This window comes from Chroicocephalus ridibundus, chromosome 21 (genome assembly GCF_963924245.1).
Source record: "Chroicocephalus ridibundus chromosome 21, bChrRid1.1, whole genome shotgun sequence".
In the NCBI taxonomy this organism is placed as follows: domain Eukaryota; kingdom Metazoa; phylum Chordata; class Aves; order Charadriiformes; family Laridae; genus Chroicocephalus; species Chroicocephalus ridibundus.
This window is the reverse complement of record NC_086304.1, coordinates 4,034,920-4,048,043: the sequence shown is the minus strand read 5'-3', so window position 1 is coordinate 4,048,043 and position 13,124 is coordinate 4,034,920. Positions and strand designations below refer to the sequence as shown.

Genomic DNA, 13,124 nt, shown 5'->3' with positions numbered 1-13,124 from the left:
GCACAGGGGGGGGTTCAGCTGCTGCAGACCTGTTGGTCTGGGGTCCCTTACTTGGGGGGGGGGCAGTGTAATGGGGTCCCTGCAGTTCCTGGGGTTGGGGGGGGCACAGTGGTTGTGTGCGGTGGGTCCTTGAAGTTTTTGGGGGTGCTGGGGGGGTCCTGGCAGCTTCTGGGGGTGCGGGTGGGGGGGTCTGGGGGGGTCCTGAGGAGTCCTGGCAGGGTCTGGGGGTCCTGGGGGGGTCTTGGGGGATCCTGGCAGCTTCTGGAGGTGCTGGGCGGGGGGGGGACACACACGACGACCTGGCGGCTTCTGGGGGTGTCCCGGGGCGTCCCGCTATCCCCCCCCGCCAGTGCGGAGAGTCCTCCCGGCCGCCAGGGGTCGCTGTCGGCGGCGGCGGGTCCGGGCGGGCGCGCGGTAGCGGCCCGGTGGAGCCCAGCGGCGCGGCCCGGCCCGGCCCGGCCCGGCCCGCAGGTACCGGCGGGGGCGGCCGGGGGGGCGCAGGGGCCGGTCGGGGCCGGGGGGGCTGCCTGGTTGTAGGGCCCGTGGGACCGACTGCGGGGCCGGGCGTAGGGCCTGGGCCGGCTGTAGGGCCTGTGGGGCCGGGCGTGGGGCCTGGGCCGGCTGTAGGGCCTGTGGGGCCGGGCGTCTATACAGGGTGTATGGGGCCGGCCGTAGGGTTTATAGGGCCGGCTGTGAGGTGCGTAGGGCCGGCTGTGCAATGTATAGGGCCGGCTATAGGGCTTGTGGGGCCGGGTGTAGGGCCTGTGGGGCCGGCTGTAAGGCTTGTGGGGCTGGCTGTGTGTGTAGGGTGCACAGGGCCGGCTGGGGGTGGCTCTGTGACCAGGCTGACATTTGCTTGACATCCCCATTTCTACCCCAGGGTTTCCAGACCCAGATGGGGCTGGGTTGGGGGGGGGGGGCTGTGGGACAGAGGGCACAGAGTGGGGCAAGGTCCCCGTGCGCCGTTGGGGCAGAGGTTGCCGGGGATGTGCTGCCTGGGGACCCCCTTTGCTCCCCTGCCTTTGGGGCACAGCCACAGGGCACTTGCCCCGTAGCCAGCGGCTGGATCCTGCCCCAGGGCTGGGGCCGGGGCACGGGGTGGGGGGGTCCTGTCGCCCTCTCGCCCTCAGTCGCCACTTCCCCTTCGTCAGCCGCACGGTGGGGCCGGTTCCTGGTCCCGCTGCAGCTGGGGGCGAAGCCCCGCCTCTCCCACGGGAGCCCTCCGTGGGGCTGCCCCTGCTGGGGGTCACCGGGGGGGAGTCCATGGGGACATGAAGGCGGGTCAAGGGACCTGTCATCCAGGGTCCAAGGGACCTTGCCGTGTCCTGCTGGCTTTCAGTGGGGTGCCCCACTGCGGGGCCCCGGCCAGGAGGAGCTATGAGAAGGGTTTGTGTGTGTGTGTGTGGGGCACAGGCCGGCTGTGTGGACCCCCCCTGCCGGTTTCTCCCCACCCGAGGCGGGTGGCAGGAAGCTAAATCGGGAGCCGGAGCTGCGTCTCGGCCGTCGTCACGTGGCGCTGGGCTAAAAATACGCCGGGTGGCCACCCGCGGGGCTGGGGGGGTCCCGGGTCCCCAGCTGGGGGACAGGGACAGGCTCCAGCACTTCCCTGGCCCTGCCTCTGCCGGCAAGGGGGATGCTGGCCCTGCCCCAGCAGGGTGTGACCCCCCCCAGATAAGGGGGTTTTCCTCCTGGGGTTGTGGGGCCACCGCCGTGTCCCCGCTTGGGGTCTCTGTGTGGGGCTGGGACTGGTTTGCCCCCACCTCGGTGCGGCTGGGGCAGAGCCGGCGTGGTGCCCTCTGGAGGGGGGTGACGGCCGGGGGGTGTGACGTGAGCGTTCACGGCCTTGTCGCCTGCTTCCTTCCCCTTTCCAGCCCGCCCTGTGCAGCTCTCCGGCAGCCTCCGCGGACTCCTCCTGCAGCGCCCGGGCAAGCTGGGGGTGCTGGGCATGGGGAGGGGGTGCGTGGAGGTGACGGTGGCCAGGGCTGCAGCCACCAAGCTGGGTGGGGGGGCCACGCTGCAGGGTGGGGGTCCTGTCTCCGAGGCGCTGCCCGAGGGGTGTCGATGTGCTCGGGGTGGGGTGCTGTCCCCCTCCTTAAGCCGTGGGGGTCCCCATCACATCGCCCGGCACTTCGCGGCGTGACCGGAAGCCTCCTCCCTTCCCGTCCCCGGCGCTTTTGCCCCGTCAGCTCCGCTGTGCCCCACGGCCACCAGCTCCGTCGTGGGTCACCCCATGCTGCCAGCCTGCTGGGACGGAGGGGCTCTCCCTGCTCCGTGGGGCCCTGGGAACGGCCAGTTCGGGGGGGCTGTGGGGCAGGGTTGTGGTGTCACACACCCCTCTGTCCCCCCGCAGATGCCGTGAGCCATGTCGGACGAGAAGCCCCCGCAGCTGGTGGACTACTTCGTGGTGGCCGGACTGACAGACACCTCGCGGCCGCTGGAGGAGGAGAACCAGCAGCACCGCGCGGCCCGTCCCAGCGAGCCCATCACCGACGTGGCCGTCATCATCCGCTCGCAGGGCGAGGAGGTGCCCCACGGCTTCACCTGCATCGAGACCACCACCTCGGGCCACCCCGTCGACCTCAACGCCGGGCTGCTCAACAACCCCCAGATGTTCATATGTTACAAGCGGAGCCGCGACAAGCCCCCCCTCATCGAGTTGGGGTGAGTGCTGGGGGACGAGGCTGTGGGGGGGACACACGAGCTCCCCGGGGAGCTCTTCCTCACCCCTCTTCTCCACCCAGGGTGCACTACGAGGGCAAGGACCGCCCGAAGCCGGGCTATAAGATCCTGGACACGACCCCCTACAGCCGCTCAGCCAACCTCAATTCGGGGGGGCCGGGACACCAACGCACCTTCCTGACGTACCGGAGGGCAGCCGAGCCCCACGGCCACAACACGCTGGGGGTCACTGACATCTGCCTCATCATGCCCAGCAAGGGCGAGAGCACCCCCCACACCTTCTGCCGGGTGGACAAGAACCTCAACACCAGCATGGTGGGTGCCAGGGGCCCCCCCTCTCGCTGCTGCCGGGATGTCCCCGCCGCCATCCGGCCCACGCTGACCCCCCCTCTGCTCCCTCCTTGCAGTGGGGCCCTGCCCTGTTCCTGTGCTACAAGATCGCCATGGCCAAGGCCAACACGCTGGTCTACGAAGCAGGTAGGGTCTCTCACGGCGACTGGGGGGAGTCAACCTGGCGTGGGTTGGCCTTGGCAGGCTGCTGGGCACCCACCCAGCTGCTCCCTCCCTGCCCCTGCTCGAGTGGATGGGGGAAATGATAAGGTGAGGCTCGTCCTTCTGTCCGTCTGTCCGTCCAGGGCTGCTGGGACGTTACCCCGAGCAGGACAGCGAGTCCTTCCCCCTGCCCGAATCGGTGCCCGTCTTCTGCCTGCCCATGGGGGCCACCATCGAGAGCTGGCCGGCCGACACCAAGTACCCGTTGCCCGTCTTCTCCACCTTCGTGCTGACTGGCGCCTCGGGCGACAAGGCAGGATGGGCCGGGAGGGGGTCAGGGCTGGCGGCGGGGAGAGGCGGGGGGCGTCTCCCACCCTGACGCCCTGCCCCACGCAGGTGTATGGGGCAGCCATCCAGTTCCACGAGGCCTTTCCCCGGGAGCGGCTGTCGGAGAAGCAGAGCCTGCGCCTGGGGCTGCTGAGCGTGGTGGACCGACGGCCGGTGGCCGGCCGCTCGCTGCAGACCCGCAAGAGCATCTGCGTCCTCTCCCACTGGCCCTTCTTTGACGTCTTCCGCAAGTTCCTCATGTTTATCTACCGCTACTCCATCTCGGGGCCCCACGTGCTGCCCCTCGAGACGTGAGCACCGGGCGGGGGGAGGTTTTTGGGGGGGGGGTGGCCCCTGTCGCCTCCCCCCTGCTGACGGACCCCTCTGCCTGCAGGCACATCTCCCACTTCATGCACAACGTCCCCTTCCCGTCCCCGCAGCGGCCGCGCATCCTGGTCCAGGTGAGTCGTTGTGTCCCCCCCACCGCTGTCCCCGTCCCTTTGCTGGCTCCCCCCAGCCCACCGTGTCCCCCCAGATGTCCCCGTATGACAACCTGCTGCTGTGCCGGCCTGTGTCCTCCCCGCTGCCGCTCAGGTAGGGATGGCCGTGGAGCACTGGGTGGGGGGACAAACACACGCGGCAGGGGGACGTGGGGTGGTTGAGTGACACCCCCCCCCGCCCCCAACAGCGGCGCCAGCTTCCTGACGCTGCTGCAGAACCTGGGCCCTGACAACGCGGTGGCACTGCTGGTGGCCGTGCTGACCGAGCAGAAGCTGCTCATCCACTCCCTGCGCCCCGACGTCCTGACCAGCGTGGGCGAAGCCCTGGTGGCGGTGAGTGCCGGGGAGGGGACACCACCGCGGGGGACACGCCGCGGCGCTGGGGACCCCCGGCCCGCGGCGCTGACCGCCCTTGTCCTGTCCCCCAGATGATCTTCCCCCTGCGCTGGCAGTGCCCCTACATCCCGCTGTGCCCGCTGGCGCTGGCTGACGTGCTGTGTGCCCCCGTGCCCTTCATTGTAGGCATCCACTCCAGCTACTTCGACCTCTACGAGCCCCCCCGGGACGTCATCTTCATCGACCTGGACACCAACACCATCTTCCAGTGAGTGACCCCCAGCTCTTAGCCACGGGGGGTGGGTTTCGCCAGCCTGGAGGGATGCCGGGGGTCCACCGGCTGCCCTCCTGTCATCCCTTTGCGTGTCCCCCCCCAGGAGCGAGGAACGCAAGCTGCTGTCCCCCCGCTCCCTGCCCCGCCGGCCCTGCAAGGTGCTGCTGGCCTCGCTACACAGCCTCTCCCAGCAGCTGGACGAGAGTGAGTGGGGGTCCGGGGGGCACCCCACAGCCGCCTGCGCCCCCCCACACAACTAATTTTCCCCCCCCACTGCCTTGCATTCGCAGTGTACAGCGGGCCGGGGGAGGAGGCGTCGCTGGAGCTGCTGCTGAGCGACGCAGAGGCGGCGCGGGGCCGGCGAGCGCAGCTGGAGCTGGAGGCGCGGGCGGCGTTTCTGCGCTTCATGGCCTGCGTCCTGCGGGGTTATCGCTCCTTCCTGCGCCCCATCGCCCCGGCGCCCGCCCCGGCCGGCCGCGACGCCAGCAGCCTCTTCGCCCTGCAGGGTGGGTGGGCGGCAGGGGAAAAGGCAGGGGGGTGATTAGGGGGTGTCAGCTGGATTTAACCCCCCTGTCTCGTCCCCTCCAGCGTTCCTCAAGTCCCGGGAGCGGGCGTACCACCGGTTTTACGGGCAGCTGCTGCGCACCCAGCTCTTCACCCAGTTCATCGAGGACTGCTCCTTCGCCAGCGACCGAGACCCCTGCCTCGAGTTTTTCGACACCTGCGTGGATAAGGTGGGTCCCGCCAGCTCCACGCCATGTCCCCATATCCCCCCCCTGCCCCCAGTGACACCCCGCGCCCCCTCCCCAGGTGCAGGCAGAGCTGGAGAAGCCGGAGGACACCCCCCTGATGGAGCTGGATGACCCGCGGGGGGGCGAGCACACTGTCTTCATCACCCCCCCTGAGCAGCCGGCGGGTCCCGATGGCACCGAGCTGCCTGCGCGGGTACCGGTGAGACCCCCCCCTTACACCCCCCGGCTCCGCCACCCCCCGGGTCCCCCCAACTCAGCCTCTGCTCCCACCCCCCCCCCCAGCTATGACGGGTTCCCCACCCTGCGCCCCGAACTCCTGGAGCCCCCCCGCGACCCGCTGGTGGCCCAGCTGTGCCAGGCCAGGAGCAGTGCCCCCAGCAGCCCGGCCCCGCGCAGGACCAAGCAGGTGAGCGGGGCCAACAGTGTGACGAGTTGGCTGGGCCTCAGCGGGGACGGGATGGTGAGGGATGCAGGATGCTGGCTCCTCCCCCCCCCGACGCTCCCTCATCTTCCTCCCCTTGTCCCCAGGAGATGAAGGTGGCCCAGCGTGTGGCCCAGAAGTATTCCTCGGTGCCCGAAATGTGGGCCAAGTGCCTGCTGGGGCACTGCTATGGCCTCTGGTTCCTCTACCTGCCCACCCACGTCCGCGCCGCCCCCGCCAAGCTGCGGGCGCTCCAGCTGGCCTACGACGTCCTGCGCAAGATGGAGGCTCACAAAGTGGTGCTGCCGGATGAGGTAGGGGGCATTTGGGGCAGGGGGGCTTGCCGGGGGGGTGGCCGAGGGATCGCGGCCACCCCTGATTGCCCATGGTTGCCCCCCCAGGTCTGCTACCGCATCCTGATGCAGCTCTGCGGGCAGTACGGGGAGCCGGTGCTGTCGGTGCGGGTGCTGCTGGAGATGAAGCGCGCCGGCATCGTGCCCAACACCATCACCTACGGCTACTACAACAAGGTGACGGGGGGGAAACGTGCATGAGGGCACCAGGGGGGTCCCTGCTGGCACCTGACCGTGTGTCCCCCCCCTCGCAGGCGGTGCTGGAGAGCAAGTGGCCGGCAGGCACCCAGGGCGGGCGCCTGCGCTGGGCCAAGCTCCGCAACGTGGTGCTGGGGGCCGCACAGTTTCGGCAGCCCCTGCGGCAGCGGGAACGCCGGGCTGCCGCCGCCCCCTCAGGTAAGGTGGGGATGGGGGGGGCCGGGGGGGCCTCTGTCACGCCGCTGACAGCCCCCTTGTCCCCTCCCGCAGGTGGCCGAGCTCCCCCGGCGCCCCGTCCCAGCCTGCAGCGGCAGACCACCTGGGCCGGGCGCAGCCTGCGGGACCCACCTGCAGCCCCCCGGCTGGTGAAGAGCGGCAGCCTCAGCTTCCCCGGCAGCACCCAGGCTGAGGGGAGCCAGGGGGGGCCGGGGGAGCCCCCCACTACCCAGCCCCCCCTTCTTCCCGCAGCCCCAGACCCGCTGCCCCCCCGGCTGCGGGGTCCCCCCGGCTCGGCCGATGGGAGCCTGTCGGACATCAGCTTTGCCACGGATGAGAGCGACCGGGCAGACGAGGGGCCGGGGGGTGCCGGGGGGGTGGCGGGGGGCACACCGCGGCGGGGGCTGGCCGCTAAGCTGCAGCAGCTGCTGTCCCCTGGCAAGCGGTCCCCCCTCCGGCCGGCCGCCAGCGCCGAGCTCCCCACCGGATCCCGGGATGCCGCCGCCGGCCCACGCCGGGGCTCCGAGCAGCGGGACGGGGACCCCCCGCCACGCCGCAGCCCCGCCGAGACCCTGCTGCGCCCACGGGAGCGCCCTGAATCCACCGCCTCCGAGGTACCCGGCTTCTCCTTGGGGGCTGGGGCTGTCTGTCTGTCTGTCCGTCCGTCCTCACTGATAGCACGTGTCCCCCCCAGAGCTCCGTCTCGCTGGGCAGCGAGCTGGACCTGTCGGACACGTCGGTGGGCAGCACCGGCATCCCCAAGTCCGCCGAGCCACCGGCTGACAGGGCAACGGGGCAGGAGCCGCCCGCCGTGGAGGTGAGCTGGGGGGTCCTGTCCCACCGCGGCCCCCCCAGCCTCCACCGTGGGGGCTGGCGGCGCCACTGTCACCGTCCAGGTCCTGCTGTCCAGCTGCTCGCGCTGCCAGGGCTGCGGCGCGCTGGTGTACGACGAGGAGGTGATGGCAGGCTGGACCTCCGACGACTCCAACCTCAACACCACCTGTCCCTTCTGCAACCGCTCCTTCGTCCCCTTCCTCAGCATCGAGATCCAGGACTTCCAGCTGCCCCCCAGGTGGGACACCGCTTCCCCCGTGTCCCCCATCCTCCGGGAGAAACCCTGGTGTCCCCCATCCTCCCTGCTGTCCCCAGCACCCCTCTTTGCTGCCCACCAGCGTCCCCCCCGTCCTCTCATCCTCTGGGGGAAGACCCTGATGTCCTGCATCCTCCCTAGTGTCCCCGGTGTCCCCAGCACCCCTCTTTGCTGCCCACCAGTGTCACTCGTCCCTCTTGTCCTCTGGGGGAAAACCCTAATGTCTCGCATCCACCCAGGTGTCCCTGGTGTCCCCAGTGTCCCTGACCCTCCTCTTTGCTGCTCACCAGTGTCCCCTGTCCTGTCCTCAGGGGAAAAGCTGAATGTCCCACATACTCTACGGTGTCCCTGCTGTCCCCAGCATCCCGCTTTGCTGCCATTGCTGTTCCCCAACCTTCCACCCTCTTGGGAAAACCCCGATGTCCCTCTGCCCCAGTGTCCCCGGTGTCACCAGTGTCCCACCAGAGTAGACCTCTCTTTGCTGCCCACCGCTGTTCCCCAACCCTCCGTCCTCTGGGGGAAAGCCCTGATGCCCACATGCCCCCTGGTGTCCCCAACCCCCACTTTGCCATCCACCATTTTCCCTAACCTTCCATCCTCCAGTCAAGTCCCTAATGTCCCGTGCCCTCCCCGGTGCCCCCACCTTGCTATAACCCCCCTTCTTTGCTGCAGTGCCACCGAGGATGGCTCCCTCCCTCCTCCCACCGCGCAGGGACCAGTGCTCAGCGACCGCCGCCACTGCCTGGCCCTGGACGAGGCCGAGCCGGAGCTCTGCAACGGCTACCCGGACACAGCGGTACGGAGCCGGGCACGGAGCGGGGAGACAACCGTCCCCACGCAGGGGACACGCTGGGTGTCCCAGCCAATGTGTGTCCCCCCCACAGGTGCCGCGGCGGTCGGAGCGGGTGGCTTTCGCCTACCTGAGCCCGTTGGTGCTGCGGAAGGAGCTGGAGAGTTTGGTGGAGAACGAAGGCGGCGAATTCCTGGCGCAGCCGGAGCTGGTGGACAGTCACCCCATCATCTACTGGAACCTCGTCTGGTACTTCCAGCGCCTGGGGCTGCCCAGTAACCTCCCCCACCTGCTCCTGGGCTCCCAGCACGTCGCCCCGGCCCCGCAGGTAAAGTGGGGGGCTATGGGGGGGGGAATTGGGGGTGGCCGCCAGCCCAGCGGTCACCTGCCTGTCCCGCAGATGCAGCCCCCCGAGTCCCCCTGCGTCCGCATCCGGCTGCTCTGGGATGTCCTGGCCCCCGAGCCCGACAGCAGCCCCCCGCTTTACGTCCTCTGGCGGCTTCAAAGTGAGTCAGGGGGTGGTGGGGAGGGGGGGACGGCAGCGGCAGGGCGGCGCTGAGCCCCCCCTTCTCCCCTCCTCTGTGTCCCCGCCACCCCAGGTAAAATCCCCACCCGGCTGCAGTCCTGGCAGCCCCACGGCCACCCCTTCTCGCCAGCCTTCCTGGGGGCCGTGATGAACCACGTGGGGCTGAGCGAGGTGCACAAGGCCATCACGCTCCTCCTGGAGACGCTGCCAGCACCAGGTGGCCCCCGCCACCCCCAGAGGTACCGCGGACCCCCCCCCATATCGCCACGAGCCGGGTGTTTGCTCGGTGACACCCCCCCCTCACTGCTCTGCCTCCCCAGGAGCATCTACCGGGAAATCCTCTTCCTCACGCTGGCGGCGCTGGGCAGGGACCACATGGACATCGGTACGGGGGGCTCGGGGGGAGGTTCGGAGGGGGTCTGGGGGGGTAATGCCGGTGTATTTATGTTCCCCCCCCCCCCCCTCACCTTGCAGCCGCCTTTGACAAGAAGTACAAGTCTGCCTACAACAAGCTGGCGGGGAGCCTGGGCAAGGAGGAGCTGCGGCGGCGGAGGGCGCAGCCCCCCAGCTCCAAAGCCATCGACTGCCGCAAGAGCTTCGGGGCCACCCTCGAGTGCTAGAGACCCCCCCGGGACACTGCGGGGGGGGGCAGCCCAGACCCTCCACGCCCCAGCCGCGGGGCGGGGGGAGCCCCCACCACAGCCCCCAGCTCACAAAGGGTTTTATATGTCAGTATTAATATATTTTTATTTATTTATTCCACCCCCACCCCATTTCCCCCAGTGTCCCCTCCTCGGGATCCGTGCATCGCCCCCATCATCTCCACCCTGTCACCGCCTGCCCGTGCTGGGGGGGGTGGGGGGGGGGTTGGGAGGGGATTTTGGGGGGAGTTCGGGGGCTTTTGGGCCCCCCCCCTCGCACTGTGCAATAGGAGCCCCCCCGCCCTGGGGGTCTGTAAATAAAAGCCGCTGCGGTATTTTCCCTGCTGCCTCCCGGGGCGCCTTCTTGAGGGGGGTGTCAGGGGACACACACACACAGAGCCCTTGGGGGTGCGGGCGGCGCCATGACACCATCGAGATGGGGGGGGGGGGGGCGGGGGGAAGAAGAGGTGCCAGAGCGTTGGCCTGCGGCCACGGCGGCCATCTTGGGGCCTGGCGGAGGCCTCGGGGCCGGGGCGAGGCCTCCCCGGCGCCGGGGCCCGGCCGGGAGGATGGCGGGGGGGAGGGGGAGTGTCCCTACCCGGTACCGGGGTCTCCACCCCCCCCGGCCCCCGGTGACGGCGTCGCGCGGGGCCACGTGCCCGCCGGTGCCGGGCGCCACGTGGGCCGGGCGCGGGGCGGGTACGGCGGCCGCGTTGGGCCCAAATTCCCCCCTGTGGGGAAGGGGGGGTGGGGGGGGTGGTTTTTTTGCCCGCCGACACCGCGCGCGGCCGGCGATACCCGGATGTCCAGACTCGGGGACCCATTAAAGGCGCCCCGCGGGGAAGCTCGGCGCTTTGCCATTGGCGGAGCCGCCCGCCAATCTCGGCGCCCGCCCGCCAATCAAAAGAGGGAGGCCGGCAGGCTGAGGGACCTGGCGAATTCAATTGGCCAGACGCCGCGTCCGTCGGCGCGTCGCGCCAATGGGCGTCGCGCCTGGGGTCGGGAGGCGGGAGGAGAGCGGCGGGGCCGCTGCCCAATCAGCGGCATTGTTTGTGGTGGTGCCGGCTGCGCTCCGCGGCGGCTGGTGGCTGCGGCGCCGCGTCTGCTCCGCCCGCCCGGCCCGGCCTGGCCCGGCCCGGCCCCGGCTCGGCCCCAGGGCACTCACCGGCGCCCCCGGCCCCCAGGGCGGCGCCCCCTGAGCCAGGTGAGGGCTGCGGCGGCGGGGGGGGGCGGCGGGGGGGGCTGGTGTGTGGGGGGGGGGGGGCAGGGCCCGGCGATGTGGGGGGGCAAGGCCTGGGGGTCGGGGGAGGGGGGCGAGCCCGGAGGCTGAGGGGAGCGGGGGCGTGTCTCTGTCTGGGGGGCAGCACCCGTGGGGCTTGGGGGCTCTGGGGGCAGGGGGCAGAGCGCGGGGGGTTTGAGGGCGGCCGGGGGTGGGGGGCGGTGTGCCTTTGGCGGGGCAGAGCTCAAGGATTTGGTGGGGGCAGAGCTGAGGGGATTTGGGAGGGGCAGAGCCCAGGGGTTTTTGGGGGCAGAGCTCAGGGATTTGGGGGGAGACAGAGCCTAGCGGTTTTCGGGGGGGCAAAGCTCAAGGGATTTTTGGGGGGGGCAGAGCCCAGGGATTGGGGGGCGGGGAGGGCAGGGCTCTGGGATTTAGGTGTGGGGGGGAGAGCCAAAAGGGGCTTGAGGGAGCAGAGCTCAGGGATTTGGGGGGGGGGAGCAGAGCCGGGGGTTTTGGGGGAGAGACAGAACCCAGGATTTTTTTGGGGGGGGCAAAGGCTAGGGTTTTTGGGGGGCAGGGCTCAGGGCTTCTGGGGCTGGCAGTAGCACGGCACAGAGCTCGGGGGGGTTCAGGGGCTCAGACCTCGGGTTTTGGCAGGGGGAAGAGCCCAGGGTTTTGGGGGTGGCAGAGCCCAAGGGGTTTTGTGGGGGGCAGGGGCTGGCCCAGCCCTCGGGAGTGGGCAAGGAGGGCTGGGGGCGGGGATACCCCGTGGTAAAACGGGGTGTTGGCTCTCGCTGCAGGGCTGGGGGGGCCGGTCCCTGCCCGGCTGGGGACCGGCTGGGCCGGGGGCGGTGGGGAAGTGGGGTGCGGGCGCCGCCTGGCTCCGGGCCTGCTGTGCGTGGGGGGTCCCCGGGGCAGGGGAGAGCGGGGAGGGGGCGGCCGCCTCCCTCTCAGCAGAGGCGACAGAGCGGGGTGGGAGCAGCCGCCTCTCTGCGCCCCTGGAGGGTTTGAGGGGAGCGGGGTTCCCCCCCACCCCATCTTCCCTCGCTGCTTCGTGGGGAGTGCCGGCGAGCGATGCTGTGGTGGAGCAGCCCTCCGCGATGGGGGTGCTGGGGGCTCGCTGCTCCCCCCGGCACCCAGAGGGGACCCCCCCTTTGTTCCCTCCTCTTCTGCCGGGTTTCCTTCTGCGATTCCCATTTCCTTCTGCGATTCCCATTTCCTTCTGCGTTGCTGTCGCGGTGTTTCCCTGTTTCCTCGTCGGGGAGGCGATGGGAAGGGGCGATCGACTCTCTTGCTCTGCCGCCGGTTGGGAAACCAGGTTTTTTGCCCTCCAGGATTCTGCCTCCTTGCTTCCCTCCTCCCAACCCCCCCGACTTCTTCCCTGGTTAAAAGCAGGAGGCGGGGGGGGGAGCAGCCAGGAAAACTTTCACATCTCTGCTTTAACGTGGAGCAAGAGACTCCAGATCTGCTGCCTGCTTCCCTGTGGGCAGTGCAGGCAGCCCTGCCCGCACCCCTTTCCCTTTTGCCGTTGGCGGGGGGGTGATGAAAATGCTGCTTCTGGGGAGGCACAGGCCCTTCCTCGCTTGGCGTTTGGGAAGCCGGGTGGCACGGTTCCTCTCTCTCCTTTGCTCAATTTCCCAAAATAAGAGTGTTCGAGGTGTTTAAAAACGCTCTCCCTTTTCCTCTGCGCCGAGAAAGAAGGGTCTCTCATGGCGGGGGGGTGTGCTCTGCCAGGAAGGGGGGAGGAGGAGGAGGAGGTTTGGGCAAGCGGAGGGTAGCTGAAAGCAAGGAGGAAGAGCGACAGCATATGGATGTGATCGTATCGATTCGCTTTAGCTGCTTTGCCTTCCTCGCCTTCTGTTTGCTGAAATCACCCCCCCGAAAAGGGATTTTTTTTTTTTAATTTTTTTTTTTTTGAGCCTGCCTCAGCTGCTGACAGGCTGGAGGAGGAAGGGAGGGGGTACGAGCCCATGGGGAACGGCGTCCTTCTGGAAGAAGGTGTGGGAGGTTTTGACTCTTATTTCTCGGTGTTCTTCGGTGGGGGCTGGGGGAGGATTGCAACAACGCGTGGTTCAAGAGGACGGTGGTTTTTGAAGGATTTGTGCGTGGTTGGCTGCCGGCGGAGGATTGCGTGCAGGGAGAGCCCCCCACCCCTCCAACCGCTGCTGCTCCGCTCTGGCACACCGCTGGATGCTCCTCTCGCCGAGGGCAGATGCGATTCCAGCTCGCGTGGAGGCTGGTGCAGCCGTGGAGCCGGGGTGCCGCTGGGGCCCAGCACCCTCGGGTGCCTTCCCCCCCTTTGCACCTTAT

The 13,124-nt window shown here is 69.5% G+C and overlaps 2 protein-coding genes across 10 annotated transcripts in view; both read left to right on the top strand.

Annotated features, from left to right (window-relative positions):
- The first annotated feature begins 391 nt into the window (after positions 1-391).
- Positions 392-9,835, top strand: DENND4B (DENN domain containing 4B). Of its 7 annotated transcripts, none has more exons than XM_063357198.1 (24): positions 392-471; positions 2,351-2,661; positions 2,742-2,994; positions 3,087-3,156; positions 3,315-3,484; positions 3,568-3,809; positions 3,893-3,959; positions 4,034-4,092; positions 4,187-4,331; positions 4,427-4,602; positions 4,712-4,812; positions 4,899-5,114; positions 5,197-5,342; positions 5,419-5,766; positions 5,889-6,095; positions 6,183-6,311; positions 6,389-7,162; positions 7,243-7,365; positions 7,445-7,620; positions 8,311-8,434; positions 8,523-8,934; positions 9,028-9,193; positions 9,275-9,339; positions 9,429-9,834. In XM_063357198.1, exons 2-24 carry the CDS (start codon positions 2,363-2,365, stop codon positions 9,572-9,574), a joined length of 4,614 nt encoding a protein of 1,537 aa, XP_063213268.1. In that variant the 5' UTR covers positions 392-471; positions 2,351-2,362; the 3' UTR covers positions 9,575-9,834. The 7 variants fall into 7 exon arrangements, with proteins under 7 accessions (XP_063213268.1, XP_063213269.1, XP_063213271.1 ...); XM_063357199.1 differs by lacking the exon at positions 392-471 and adding an exon at positions 610-697; XM_063357201.1 differs by lacking the exon at positions 392-471 and adding an exon at positions 1,935-1,956.
- Positions 9,836-10,653: 818 nt separating this feature from the next.
- The window catches only part of GATAD2B (GATA zinc finger domain containing 2B), a 42,310-nt gene continuing 39,839 nt past the window's right edge, over positions 10,654-13,124 (top strand). For all 3 annotated transcript variants that reach the window (XR_010073858.1, XR_010073857.1, XM_063357075.1), the window contains exon 1: positions 10,654-10,799. The gene's annotated coding sequence lies outside the window, so the exon portion shown is untranslated. The remainder of the gene's footprint in view (positions 10,800-13,124) is intronic.

Coding starts and splice junctions, on each gene's coding strand:
- DENND4B (XM_063357198.1), top strand. CDS start 2,363: ATGTCGGACGAGAAGCCCCCGCAGCTGGTGGACTACTTCGTGGTGGCC. Junction 3,960..4,033: donor GGCCGCGCATCCTGGTCCAG/GTGAGTCGTTGT, acceptor GTGTCCCCCCAG/ATGTCCCCGTATGACAACCT. Junction 8,435..8,522: donor ACGGCTACCCGGACACAGCG/GTACGGAGCCGG, acceptor TCCCCCCCACAG/GTGCCGCGGCGGTCGGAGCG.